Here is a 14,462-nt window from a genome sequence, read left to right on the forward strand (position 1 = left end):
GTTGACAACTAGTAGTAGGGAAGCTTTTGGAGCTGCTTGTTGTGTCGCCCGTGGAGCAAATGTGGAGACAAGTCAAATGTTGGTTGCATGGAGCCTTTGCAATGCCACTTTAGATTGGCCTATTGCTAGAACCATTGTTCTACTCGCGTGCTTCCATTTTGGTTGTCATTAAAGGAGCTTTACCATAGAGTTGATGAAGACGTTGCCTCATAGAAGCTTTCTTAGAGCTTGTGGGCTGGCTTAGTCGACTGAGTGGACTGGATTGTTGAGTCACATGCAGGAACTTAGGCAATGTGGGTCATTGTAGGAGGTCGCGGAGCCTTCTTGAGATGCTCGTACAAGCTTGTAGAGTCGGTGATACTGCACACTACCTTTGCTGTTGTCGTTGCTGCTATAGATAGGTAGCTTTGCTTGTCTTTGCAATTCTTTGTTGCTGCCTGTATTGCAGAGTCCCGCTCCTAGTTGCTGTAGATAGTAGGTCGCTCAAGTGAGTCGCCTTAGCCGCCTTTAGTTGCAGTTTGAAGAAGCATGTGCCTTGTTGAGGCTGAGTAGGAGGCAAGGAAGCAAGCCTCTCTACTATAGAACCAGAATTAGTCATCCTATCTCTCTATATCTCAATGAATAAGGAAACATGTCTCAATCTCTCAAAACAAAAGGATGGAAGTTCCTCTCAAATGGATTGTAAGAGACTCTCTCCAATCAAATTTCTCTCAATCAATTGGACTCCTATGTCTCCCTCTCACAAACAATGAATCTCTTAATGAACGAAATAATGGACGGAAATTTTCTCTCTTTCTCATAGAAGAAAGAACTCTCACTGAACGAAAATCCTTCACTCGTCAAAAGTGAATGAAATGCACTCAATTCTCTCAATTGATCTCTCTCAAAAAGGATGGCACCCCAGTGGAGGGTAGAACCATGCTCTGATACCATGACAAAATATGAAGAGGGAAGAGGAGAAGAGTAGAGATGAGGAGAGAGGGCACAGCTACAGAGCACACCACAAATGACTAATTGTACACTAGATTTAGTTGAAAATGTAGAATATATACAAACCTATTTAGGGTTAGGGTTTGGGCATCTAACCCTTTCCTTTATAGCACTCTATATGTGTTAGTGCTATGCACATGTAATTGAATGATGTTAAGCGTGGTCTCTCAACAAGGATAACTTGTCATGGTTGCAGTCAAAAAGGACATTACCGCTCGAAGTGCCCTCAACTTCCACTGGTATAAGTTTTGGAGAAATTTGATTCTAAGGCGGAAGACTTAAGTGTTGAAGAGATGATGCCTATTAAGGACTCTTCCCTCAAAAATGCCCCTAGAAGGATAAATGACAAGAGGTATGGTTCTCCTCCCCCTATGCAAGAAAGTGCATCTTTCAACTAGAGCGAGTGCAATGACGTGCTATGATCCAACAGTTCCACGCAAGGGTAAGGTTGTATATATAGTGATCCCCTCAAGCACTCTTTCTCCTCCTTTGCAAAGTATAGATATAGTTGTTTGATGATCAAAGCGCTGATGAGATAGAAGTCTTGAAAGTTGATGCCAGTGATTGTGTTGAGCTTGAGATTAATAGTAATGGTTCGCATTCTTCAATTGATGCCTTGAGTATCATGGCTTTGGAAGAAATGCCTTGTGAAGTTGAGAGTCAGCTAACTGGGGCATTACCAATGTCTATGGAATATTCTATGTAGGACATTGAACAAGAATGCAACAAAGCCTGGGATGAACTCTTTGATTCTATAGAAGTTGCAATCAAGCATAAGGAGATGGTGGATGTAGAAGAAATTGAAGAAACCTTTCCTTCCTCATTATCTTCCCTTGATTTCACATATGATGGGCGATACGTGGAGCATGAGTCTAAGATGAAGGCGTTGAATGATGTATTGCCAATTGAAGAAACCTTTCATTTGTCTCTCTTTCTTTTTCATTTCATAAATGGAGACGTGTTCCTTGATGGGCATGATAAATTGGAACAGTGATTACAGCATGATGGGGATTATGTTTTGAAGTGCAATGGTGTTCACCCTCCATATGGAGGGGAGGTTGTATTAGAGGTCTTTCCCTCCCAAACCGGGGGGAGGAACCAACTTTTGAGAATTTCAATGAAGCATCTTCGTTTTGTAGCCCTTTTGGGTAGTGATCGATTTGTATTTGATCCAGGGCATGTGGATATGGCTCTAGCACCACAGATTGTTCTCAGTCAAGGCAAGTATATCAGGTGCCGAACCCAAGACGTTGGATCTATTGAAGTCCAAGAGCTACAAGAAACACATGGAAGAAAGGCATTCAACAAGCAACATCTCAAGCCCTTCTTTGTGCGTGTTGGTCTCAGGCATGAGGATGCTATGCACCCTATGCCTGGGGTGGGGAAACTATTATAGGCAAAAAAAAATCCATTGTGAATAGTATAAATAAATGTGAGTTTGAATGTGTGTGGCATTAATGGCATGTGCGAGGGCCGAAGGTTGAGGTGGCAGGGCAAGTCCATGTGCCACCCTTCCATGTAAGAGGACCCATAGGTGTGTTGTACATAGTCCATGGCATAAATAATATAGTATGGTGAGATGGTAGGATACCCCATGTGCCACCCCTCCACCCAGGCAGTCCCATGCAAACATTAAGTGAGTTATGGCCAAGGTCAATTGGATATATAGTATTAAATTGGTGGAGGTGGCAAGGGATCTTGGACTTCCTCACCCATGTGGGCTAGTCTCATGTGGGGTGGTGGTGAATAGTCCAAGAAATAATATTTCTATAAGGAAAAAGTAGTATGAGGTGGCAAAGCATCTTTGTGCCAACCCTCCACATGTCCTCCTAGGTATTATAATATTGAGAAGGAGCCATGGGGCATCTTAGACTTAGGATCAAAAGGTTTGATTTTTGAGGGAAGTAAATTATCGCATGCTACTGAGGATGCACACTGCCAAGCCCACATGGGAGAGACCTCCACCCACACCATGCATGTGGGAGGATGCATTTATTAGGGGAGACCCTTCCTTTGGTTATAAAAAGGAGGGACTATTGCTTGATGCGACACGCTCATTCTTTGTATAGCCACCACTCTAGCATTTTGATTTCCCATCCTCCCTTTCAATAAAGTATGCCCCTCTTTCCTTGATGTCTTTATCTCCTCATTCCCTCATACCATGTACATGCTTCTCGTCTCCCTCCCCCTTCCCTCTTGTGCCATAGACACCTTCTTCATCTCCACCCCTCTTCTCTCCTTTCCCCCACCCATGCTATCGCTTTCTCCCTCTCCCTCTTCCCCATGGCTCTAGAGCATCGCCATGGTTTGCGCCTGACGACGTGTTGTGGTTTATTTTCCTCGTAACAGTGCATGAAGATGCCTGTGGGGTAAGAATGGTATTCTAACATAGGATGGGCAATGTGTAGCCTATGAAAGTTGCATATTACAGCCAGTTGAAAAGCATTTATAGATTTATGAGAAGGATATGTTGGTTGTACTTCATGCCTTGTCCACTTGGAAACATTATCTTCTGGGAGCTGATTTTATGGTCAAACGGGTCATCAGTTCTTACACTATGTTTTGAAGCAATTTAAGCTATCCGAGAAGCATATGAGGTGGGCAAACTTCTTGTCTATGTTTCATTTTTGTTGAAGGGAAGAAGAATGTGGTTGCAGATGCCTTGTCTCGAAAGTTGACTATCAAAATGAGCTTGAGGTTATGAAGGATCAGTATGCAAATGATGAGCAATTTGTTGGAATTTATGATTAGCTTGTGAATGGGGAGAGACACGAGCATTTTGTGCTTAAGGATGGTTATATGATGATGCATGGCAGCCTGTGTGGCACTAAGTAGTTGAGGTAGAAGGTCATGAGTGAATGTAATGATCCACCACCGTATGCAGGATATCATGGTATTAATGCTCCAGTTAAGGCGTTGGAGCATTTCTTTTATTGGTCTATGCTGCGTCGTGATGTTGAAGTGTATGTTTGTACATGCATGATCTGTCAGAAGGTGAAGTATGATCATCGGAAGACTCCTAGATTGTTACATCCTTTTCCCATCCCAGAGCGACCGTGGGAAAGCATAGCCATGGACTTCATATTTCATTTGCCCAGAACTCCTACATGTAATGATGGAATATGGACGATCATTGATCGATTTAGTACGTAGGACATTTCATTCCTATATGGGAAAATATTGGGACAGATAATATGGCGAAGTTGTTTATGTATAATATTTTTAAATATCATGGCATGCCTAAGTCTATCATGAGTGATAGAGACCATTGCATGACCAGCTTGTTTTGGCAGGGACTTCTTGAGAATATGGATACTAGTCTTCAATTTTCTTCTACTTTTCATCCGTATACACATGGGCAATCGGAGGAGGCTAATTCCATAGCATTGGATTTGTTTAAATGCTATGTTTCGGAGCACCAGTCATAGTGGGAGAAGTTCTTACCATTAGTTGAGTATGCATATAATAACATGGCACATTCTTCTACAGGCAAAGCTCCATTTGAGATAGTGGAAGGCAGCCATAAGATTCAACCCAGCTTGTGGACAAAAGATAATATTTTTGTGGCTGATAAGTATATGGAAAGCTTGGATATAGCTTATCAAAGGGTGAAGCAAGCACTTCAGCAGTCATGGGATAAGCAAAAGAGGGCAGCAAACAAACACGCCCGTGAAGTTGATATTAAAGAAGGTGATTATGTCTTGCTACCTTTTCAGAATGCAAGGTTGAAAAGTACATGGGGTCGTATTCGGCTTTTTCCTAAGTTGAATATGAGGTATTATGGGCCTTTTAAGGTAACTGAGAGGATTAATGATGTAGCATTCCGGTTACAATTGTCTGATCATTGGAGGATTCACAATGCTTTCCATGTGATTCTTCTCAAGCCTTTTCGGGGTAATGTGCATGAGGATCTGCCTTGGGAGATGTGGCCAAAGGTGAAAGAGTTGGACAAAATTCTAGTACCCGAGAAAATTCTAGCACATAAGGAAAGGAAGGTAAAAGGTAAAGTTACCCGATGCTACTTGGTGAAAATTTCCAATTATTCTTCATTGCATGTGAAGTGGTTGGAGGAGGAGGAACTAGCAAATACTGCTCAGGTGGTGTTGCAGCTTTACCTTGAAGCCTTCTACTTGGAGCCAACTTTAGTTGGCACTTCTTCAGGTTCAGCAGCGCGACAGCCGTCTGGAGCATTGCCTGATGCTCGGGGGGGGGGGGGGGTTTAGCACCTCCACTCCCTCTAAACAGACATGGTCGAGTATCTAGAGGTCACTTGGTGTTACAGAATGTCTCACCCAAGGTATTGGTTGCTGAGAGTATTTATGGTGTGGTGCCTCTATGATTGGTGTACTAGTCACTTGGTTATGATGCATCTTATGTGCAATGCTATATGTACTTGTCATCCATGGCTCTGCAAATATGTATATAGCATTGGTTAATCTATTGGCGGCATGGTTGGCTGTCCTTTCGGATTTGGTTGGCTACCCTTTTAGACTTGGTTGATCTATTGGCGGCATTGTTGGCTGTCCTTTCAAATTTAGCTTTTATTTTTACTATTTTATTTTTCTTTTTTATTTTTCCTTTTTTTGATTGTTTTTGTTCGCAAACAATCGTGGACATTTACCTTCTTTCAAGAGGGGACTATGTCATGAGGACGTGAATTTATGGGAATTTTTATTTGCAACTCCCGTAATTTGCGTGTGACTGCTTTGGGCCTCTGGGGAAGGGAAGTCTGGCCACCTGTGCGGGACTTGAGGAATTCAAATTCCTAGTGGGCCCTTGGAAATTATGATTGTGCAGGTCAATTACTAGGCAATTAATTCCTAGAACCAGTGTGTGCAACAGAGGGGCAAAAGAGTGGTGCAATTGAAAATTGCTATTTTTGGCACGAGACTCCGAAGTCAGCATAAGACACTTGTTTGGCATGCAGGAGGCCAAAAAGCAAGCCAAAAGCGAAAAAATCCATCACTATTTTCCCTGGACGGGATTTGTAGCTGGGCAACCTATTTTCAGGCATGATTTTGGACTTCTGCTACTGCTGGTGACCTCTAGGCTAGTGGGCGACCTGTTTGCATGATGTTTCTATTGCTAGAAGCTGACTAGGAAGGATTGAGATTTCTCCACAGGGTGGATTTTGATGTTTCTGGGCCCAAGAAGTGTGGTGATTTCTCCTACAGGTTGTTTTCTCTAATTTCTGGGCTCTAGAAGGAGAGGTGATTCATCTTGATGCTTCTCAGACTGCAAAGACCGACTACAGAAGAAATGCTTTCTGGTTTATATTTGCCAGTTGCTACTAATTTTGGGACCTTTTCCATGTGGGACAACATGTTTTCGAGTTGCTGCGCTAGGGCTGAATCACCTATTCTTCACTGGATTCAAGGTTTTCCAATTCAAATAACCTGATTTTTGTGGATTCCGGACAGAAGAAAGTTGGTCTTTGCCTACTCTTGTCGTTTTCAGATTGGTTGTTTGCCAAGTATTGCGTTTGGTATTGTTTCTAGGTTGATTCAGGTTGTTGGGTAGTGGCTGAGGTGTCTACAGATAAGGCGACCTATTTTGGAGGGGCTTTGTTGTTCGGTTGTGCCAGTGTTTGGCTGATCCTAGTTTTTTTGCATCTGTTTAGCCGTGTTTGGCTGGTTGGGCACTTGGTTGTGCAGGTGCAGTGGGCAGAGAGATAGTTGATGCCTTTGGGTTCTGTTGCACGCTTGGTCGAAAGGAAGAGTGTGTGACTACCAAGTGATTGGATGCATATTCGCCATATAAAGTTGAGCAAGAATTGCAAGGTGTGTGGATATTAAAAGTCTATGGGCAGTGGTTTACCTCTAGTGCACCTTTTAGGAGACCTTGTAATCAACCTCTTGGTTTTATATGAATATTGAAGAAATACCGCAAGGGGCACCAGTGTTTGGGGCCAATTGGTGTCTTTGCTTTTGAGTAGGAGCGATCTAGCTCCCTATGCTTTAATCTATGGTGATTTATAATTTGCTTATTTACTGTGTATGCTATGGTTAAAGTGGATTCTACCACCCTTTGATTAATGAGGGCTGGTTTCACTGCTAGTAAATCCTAACGACGATATGGAGTTGATTGTGAAATGGTCACCAATGTGTAATATGCGTATGGATTTGGAGCTGCCTATAAATCCGCAAGTGCTTTTATCAGATGTGCGACGACATGATTTTGCAAAGATGAGCAGCAAATGGTCAAGTTTCTTTTTCACAATGTGCAATGATGCACATGTTTTCATTTAGTCTACAGCCATGCCAGTAAATCGTAGCAACGGTATGGAGCTGCTTGTAAATACAACAAAGTGTACCCATGCATAGATTTTTTCAATGTAATGCAAATTTGACCCAAAGAGGACCTGCAGTTCTAAGAGACGATGATCAAAATACAGCATTGGCTTGACACCATGACATGGTTTCATTTTCAAAGTGGTGGGTTCAACAGATTCTACCTTGTGCCAAGGAGGTGATACAAGTCCAACCTTTTTTACCTCCCTAGTTCCTTTGCTATGATGTTGGGACAAATTTGATGGGGGTGGAGAGTACGCAGGAGAACCAACATGGCTTAAAGATCAAGGAGCTCTTGGATGTGCCCAACTTCGCATCATCTAGGTTCCATGGCTTCATAGATAGTTATGATGTTACACCGTTCTAGCACAGACTTGACAAAGTTACCCTCAATATTTCCGAAGTATGTCTTGGAGGAGGAAACACCATAGGACTCCTCATATGATCCAAGGGACGTTGTTTTAAGGCCTTTCTAGTGCTTTCCAATCGATTGGAAAGACGGAGCAGGTTTTCGAAGTTACCCATGGTACACAAATAATGTTTTGTGCCATTGGACTGAGGAGGTGCTGCTGTTTATGGTACATCCACATGTAGCAGATACTAGATCTTCATCGACATAAACCTTATGGGTGGATTTACTTGTCCACCGATAGTTTCTTTTTATCTGTGCATAGATCACTTGGTATTCTATGGGTTCTCAACCCTAGCAATTAGTCCTAAAATGGTGTATAACTTTTTATTTCGCATCATTGTGGGTTCAACGATTTCTCGTTTCACAGTGAGTGCCAATGTGTTGGAGATCCAACAAATCCAACTGTTCGGCCTTCCAACTGTCTCCAAGACACTTAGGTGCTGATCACGATTAGGCCTAGAGTTAGGCTTAGAGTTAGGCACATAGATTGGTACCTTGGCAAGCTTTTGAGTCCAAATAGTCTTTGTCTAATTGTTAAGATACAATGAAAGCTAAGGATGGGGCCACTGGTATCTTGCATTTATGGAGGGGTAACTTGCAAGGCGAGTTGAAGCAACCATGAGCAGCAAGCTGAGCAAGCACAAGGATTCCAATGCTCTTATTCGAGGCACATAAGATCCATAATTCCCACAAATTTTATCAAGGATTATAGACTCCTAGTCCATCCTCTCTCTCTCTCTCTCTCTCTCTCTCTCTCTCTCTCTCCTGCAGCTACACACCTTTAGGACCTGGTTGGAGCCGAGGGAGCTTCCAGTGATGCTGAGTTTCTACAAAGATTATTGTCTTCGTATTTTGGAGGAGGGATTCATCACACCACCGGGGTACACTGAGCTTCATATGCCTCACTACGGATCTCCATCGGACAGTTTCGGGTATCATCACACCGCCTCCGCATAGAGAGCGGCAGAGCAGAGGGGATTCCTAGGGAGCATCACTTATGCATATTGTGCAACTGTCAGGAGGTTGAGTTGGAGGAGCATTTTATTTTCAGGTGCCCAGTGTACTACGAGATCCCGAGGTCGCTACCACTGCCTCTTCAGATGCCTCTTCAGAGACGGCTCCAGACTCCTTTCCAGATTCCTCGCCTACCCAGATCAGAGATGCCTCGCGGCCTTCATTCACGAAGGAGTCTGACACTGAGAGTACTTACTCAGGCAACGGGGCTTGGCCACATCATCAAACACCTCTCAGAGCAGAATCACAGAGTTCTTCCCATCGAGTGACATTGATCGTCCAATCTCTAGCCACAGATGTGTCAGAGACCCCGACCCTACGATCGCAGCATGACACATGAGACATCGAGGGGAGACACTGATTACTATGGGAGACCTCCCGTCATTGTTTAGACCTGGGAAACGTCCCACATGAGTCACGGTGGCTCTGGACTTGCGTCGAGCCTTGTCCTGAAGACCGAGATGCACGACACGCCTTGACGAGCACCAACGTCCCATCATCGGCTATGCACCAGCCAGGGCGACATGACATACGGAGGATTCCGCTCCGCTCTAGTCTTTTTCTTTTCATTGTTACACCCAAATATATTTGATTATGTATGATCAGACTTAGGATTCAACACGGGTGATGATGCTCGTTTCAGTAGCTCCACCCTTATTGTGATTTGTATCAGGTTTTCTTCCAGTCTCATAGACCCATCAGTCTTCCGAAGACTCTAATAAAATTTCCTTCTCTCTCTCGCTCAGGACCTCAGAGATTGTCTTGGCAGCTTCAGCGGTGTCACCCAACAGACTTAATGCTGCCACCAGCTTGCTCAGGCTCAGCTCACAGGCTTTTACCTAGGCCACTCGGCTAGGCCCATTAGGGGGCCCCCACCTGTTGGAAAACATGATATGCTCCTATATCATTTGTAAGATACACGAGGTTTACTCTAGAACTTGCAACCAACCAGCCTCCACCGAACGAAGCGCCACAAAAACTCATTATCACTTTGAGGAATGACCTATATAACAAAAGCTTCTCAAATCAATCTTACTTTGATCGATTATCGAATACGGTAGAAGAATGGCACAATTCACAAATGCACATCTCACAAAAGTCGCTTCTTGATTATATACACCTATTCAAGGAGCTTCAATCCTGTTCAACCATTGTGGGACGGTTACAACAGCCCGTAATGAAGAGATGGTATACAGACAATTATGTACTACCATCATCATGTAAAGCTCTCTGAATAATCACAGGACAGCTGTTCTAGTGCTGATATATACTAGCCCAGTCACCAGTGCTAGATGCAAGATTGAGATAGGAAACTGAACACGCTATTGAGGCTTTGAATTGACAAAGAATTCTTTTGAGATGGCCCAACTACTAGGGTAAAGAAATTTTGACATTTGGGGTGATGCACAGTTAAGTAGTTACCATATTTCAATACATTTGTAAAAAACCTTCAAACCCTGCAGGGGTCTCATATCATGAAAAACCAATCAACCTGAAATAGTTGAGCTCAGAAAAGCACTTGACCAATATGACTCTCAAGGCCCCTTTGGAACATCCGAAGCCACAATGATGGAGGCTTTAAAATGCCGCAGATATTCCCGCAAAGAATAGGTGATAGTTATGCCTTGTTTCCCTTGCTGGTTCTATTATTTATGAATGTGTTCCAATCTGTAAAAGTCCACACAACCTTTTCTGGAGCAGGTGCTAACTTGTCTTCCCTCTCTCATCAATTAGAGTCCCGATTTGCTCTCCAATCAGAGCTCTTGAGATGTTCCCAGGCTTCTGAAGGTTAAATACCACGACTGCTCATGCATACAGAATCCAAAAACTAAAATTAACATACAAAATCTCGCATCATATGTCAAAATATCAAAGTCAATGTACATAACCATCATAAATAAGAAAACTGTAGGCATTCTGATTATCAGCTGATAGTTGCAATTGGCTACACCCAATAGCTGCCAAATTCTTTATATCATTGCTTTTTGTTACAATGAACTTTATGGGGGAAACTTTTAAAGGGTGCATTACGAATGAGTATGGACAAGGGCATTGATCCAGTTTTGGTATCTATACTGAAAAGATCGTTTTTAAAATGTCATTCTACGGTGAGTAAATTCATTGTCTAGCACATGCAGCATATAAGATTTCTCATTGGCAATGTCACTTACCAGGTATATGATTTTCTTGGCACAAAGTGACAGCCGTTATGTCCATCACAGAAAGGCCCTTCAGGGTAACTTCCCTGTAAGATAGATGGTCCAGCAGCGAAGCTTGGGGATTCTTCTTGGGGTCACTGTCAAAAACTCCATCTACATTTGTTGCCTTCAACAGAACTTCCGCATTTACTACAAGGCAGTCAACAATTACCATGAGCCTCAAGCTTGAAACATAGAATCGAAAAAAACAGTCAAAAAGATCTGCAGCGTGCACCAAAAGAGGAGGAGAAACTACACAAAATGTAGGTCCCCTCTACTTTTCAAAACATCACCAGCTGGTCAGTCGGTCATAAAAAGGAAACTCTGATCCATGCCATAGAAACCTATGCATACTGTCAAGATACACAAAGGAGGTCTCATACTTTCTGCAGCTCGAAGAGCAGCAGCTGTATCTGTTGTAAAGAATGGATTGCCGGTACCAGCACCGAAAATAACCACTCGACCTTTTTCCAAATGCCTTATTGCCCTCCGCCTAATGTAAGGTTCAGCAACTTCTGACATTTTGAAGGCTGTCTGCACTCTTGTTTGGATTCCTATACTCTCCATCGAGGCTTGTAGAAAGATTGCATTCATGACAGTCGCCATCATCCTACACCAAGCAGACATGTCAACTCCACTAGACATTTAAGCAGTCCTCTCTCTCTCTCTCTTTCTCTCTCTCTCTCTCTCTCTCTTTCTCTCTCTCTCTCTCTCTCTCTCTCCAATTCAGGCTAGGAAAAGCGCACACAGCATGAACAACCAGAAAATGCATGACAACCTTTACCAAAGTCATCCTAGATAATATTGAATTGTAAGATTATACAACGAATCGAACGTAAAGCTTCTTCACATCACCCAATATAGTCTGCAGTGGCTCGATCTAGTCCGCTTGCACCAGCCCAACTAGCGCCTCTGAAAAAATTGCCTCCACCCACCACAACGGCCACCTGCAACCATCATAGTGCAACTTGAGAGCAGGATAACTTATGAGCAAATATATGCCGTGTAGATAAACAGTATATTAGACTATAATAAGATTACCTGAATGCCCAGTCGCGTTATGGCGGCAATCTCTCTGGCAATAGACATGGTAATCTGCCGCCATATAGATCATTACCTTGTCTTTTCAGGTTCAGTATACAAAACTCAAGCTTCTCTCTCCCGACAAAGTGCATGCTATTCATCCCATTTTTTTCCAGAAAACTTTACTTCTCTCACCTGCGGGTCTATATTTTGTCGACCATCCCCAGCAAGAGCCTCCCCACTGACTTTAAGAAGAACTCTACTCCACTTTGGAGTCGCATAAGTATTAATCTTTGCGCCGGTGAGCAAATCCATCGGACTAGAAGCAGAGTACCTGCGATAATGATATGGAGGAGGTTCTGAGAAACAAACGGGCAGGAAATATTTAAAGCACTAATCAAGTAAAGGGCAGGGGGGAGCACCTGAAATCTAGATCGGGGAGCTCTGTGAAGGTCTCGGAACCTACTCTCAAAGGTCGACAAGCGTCCTGGTTGTCGAGCAATAGTCTCTCCTGAACAAAATCGGTTTGGGAGAAACGGCCCGGCGTAAGTGGTGAGGTGAATTTGAGGCCACAAAATCGCTTATTCATGGAAGTGGGGGGGGGAGGCCAGAGGGAGGAAGACAGCGTTTGAGCAGAAGAATGAAAGGTGGAGGCCATGGCGAGTGCGAGTGCAGGATGCACACTCGCTACAGCCAAGCTTCACTCTGAAAAAGATTTCAGCTGAAGAGATGACAATGTCTTGCATAATATTATTGTCATCTCTTTCATATTATCATTAGAGACGTCTCTGCCTTTTTTAGGCCTTCGTGAAGATTGTTTTTGGCAGAATGGAAAAATACATATTTTATCTTTTATCTTTTGCTACTTATTGGATTGCAATGCCCACCTTTGTGCTCTATTAGTGTGATCCGCCTTAGTGGATAGGTTATTCGTAGCATTGTGTAAGTTTGGCACAACGTCCCATTGCACTCGCTGCTTTCTCTCATGTTTTCGTTCACAATTAGAGGTGGCTTTGTCACAAGGGTATGGAGTCATTGGACAGATTTAGGGATACAAACGATGGATTTAGGATGGATTTATTGTTGCCCATGCCTGTGTAGGGTCGCTCTTCGGAAGGATATTGGTTGATGTCAACGAAAAGCAAGATTATGCTTTCAATGTTAAAGCTTTCTCGTGCATGCAAGGCTGTAGCAAGGAAGGTGGTTCGGTTCGTGTATAAATGCATGCAGGTTTTCGGTCTACGAGGCGTGCCAAGTTTGTGCATTATTCCTTATTTACTTTTTGATATGGCTGATTGTGAGGGCGTGGGAGATTTGCCTAGTGATCAGCAGGTAGAAGGAGCATGTAGTGCTGCACATGGAGGCTCTCATGTGTCCATGGACACAGAGAACAATACCTTTCAAAGGGGTTTGATTCCTTCATATTCAATTTTTTGAATTTCTTCTTCCTTTCACAGTTCTCATTAGATTGTAGATTAGCAGGATTGAGTTGTGCTATATGGACGTGATTCCAAAGATGGTGAAATGCATTAGTGGGAAAGCTTGTCCTACAATTACAAGACAATGCGATGTCCTCAATCAAAGGTACTCTGTTTGGAAACCTTCATGTACGTAATTCGTAAGATTTGCAAAGTTGTGCACTCATACATGTTCATGCATGTTCAAATGGAGATGTTGCCCAAAAGTTTGAAGAAAAGCCTTCTCACTCAATCTTTAGTTCCCCGTTGATGGTTTCGAATGGTGCTAGACCTCACAAGCAAGCTGATTTACTAAAGAAGTCTCCAATTTCTAAAGATACGAAGCGTTCCCTCCAGCTTTCCAAGTTGCTGCTCAGGAGGCATATGCTGAAGGTAGAGATTGTTGTTTTGCTTTTGGCTTGAAGCTTTTTCTGAATGGCCAACAAAGAGAGAGGGGTAGAAAGACAAGGAGCGTGTTTTAGTTTCTGCTATTCTTTACGGTCATGTCACTAGTAGTGGAAGGCCTTTGATTATGATTGTGAGGCGTTGTGGTGTGCAGTATCATGCAAAGAGGGATAGAGATGGCGGGAGATAGAACAGGGGGTGAGAGAGGTAGAGGGGCGTGATTTCGAAGCATGCAATGAGGACGATTAATGCGAAGCGAGAGTTTTTTTGGCAAGTTCTTTCTACAGCAACTCTAGGCTCTACTGTTGCACATATAGCACATGTTTTGACGATTCTATTTGAAGTCCGAAGACAACAACATATTTGCCAAATTATTTTTGAGCAGTTGTAGCCCTTTGTAGGTTTGTGATATTGTGATGAAAGCATGTTTGGCTACTCGATTGCGACAATCCTTGATTGTGTATTCTGCTACTCGATGATCTATGAGTACATAGAGTCGCTCGTAAGTTGTTCCATCAGTGAATGTTTTGCTTTGTTGTCGTAACTTAGCCTCGCTACATAAGGTAAGAAGAAGATTAGATAATTTGATGAACGCTAGAACCTTTACAGGTTTGGGGACATCAATTTATGGTGCTCATTGACTTAATTTTTTGTGGTTTTACACTGTTCGGAG

At 43.1% G+C, this 14,462-nt stretch overlaps 1 protein-coding gene across 1 annotated transcript; it reads right to left on the minus strand.

Annotated features, from left to right (window-relative positions):
- Window positions 1-9,980: 9,980 nt before the first annotated feature.
- Window positions 9,981-12,736, minus strand: LOC147884773 (uncharacterized). The gene is made up of 7 exons (XM_087397391.1): window positions 12,350-12,736; window positions 12,123-12,261; window positions 11,946-11,999; window positions 11,760-11,851; window positions 11,288-11,514; window positions 10,878-11,054; window positions 9,981-10,508 (listed from the first exon to the last, which is right to left on the minus strand). The coding sequence occupies exons 1-7, from the start codon at window positions 12,583-12,585 to the stop codon at window positions 10,411-10,413; spliced, it is 1,023 nt and encodes a 340-aa protein (XP_087253517.1). The 5' UTR covers window positions 12,586-12,736; the 3' UTR covers window positions 9,981-10,410.
- Window positions 12,737-14,462: the final 1,726 nt, after the last annotated feature.

Source organism: Dipteris shenzhenensis, chromosome 26 (genome assembly GCF_047967505.1).
Source record: "Dipteris shenzhenensis isolate YYH24624 ecotype China chromosome 26, Dip_SZ_1.0, whole genome shotgun sequence".
NCBI lineage: Eukaryota > Viridiplantae > Streptophyta > Polypodiopsida > Gleicheniales > Dipteridaceae > Dipteris > Dipteris shenzhenensis.

Bases quoted from the DNA above. Each gene is read 5' to 3' on its own strand.
- LOC147884773 (XM_087397391.1), bottom strand. From the start codon at position 12,585: ATGGCCTCCACCTTTCATTCTTCTGCTCAAACGCTGTCTTCCTCCCTC. The intron at 11,852-11,945 runs GTAATCTTATTA...TGATGGTTGCAG, and splicing joins TAACGCGACTGGGCATTCAG to GTGGCCGTTGTGGTGGGTGG. The intron at 11,515-11,759 runs GTGATGTGAAGA...TGCTTGGTGTAG, and splicing joins GCCACTGCAGACTATATTGG to GATGATGGCGACTGTCATGA.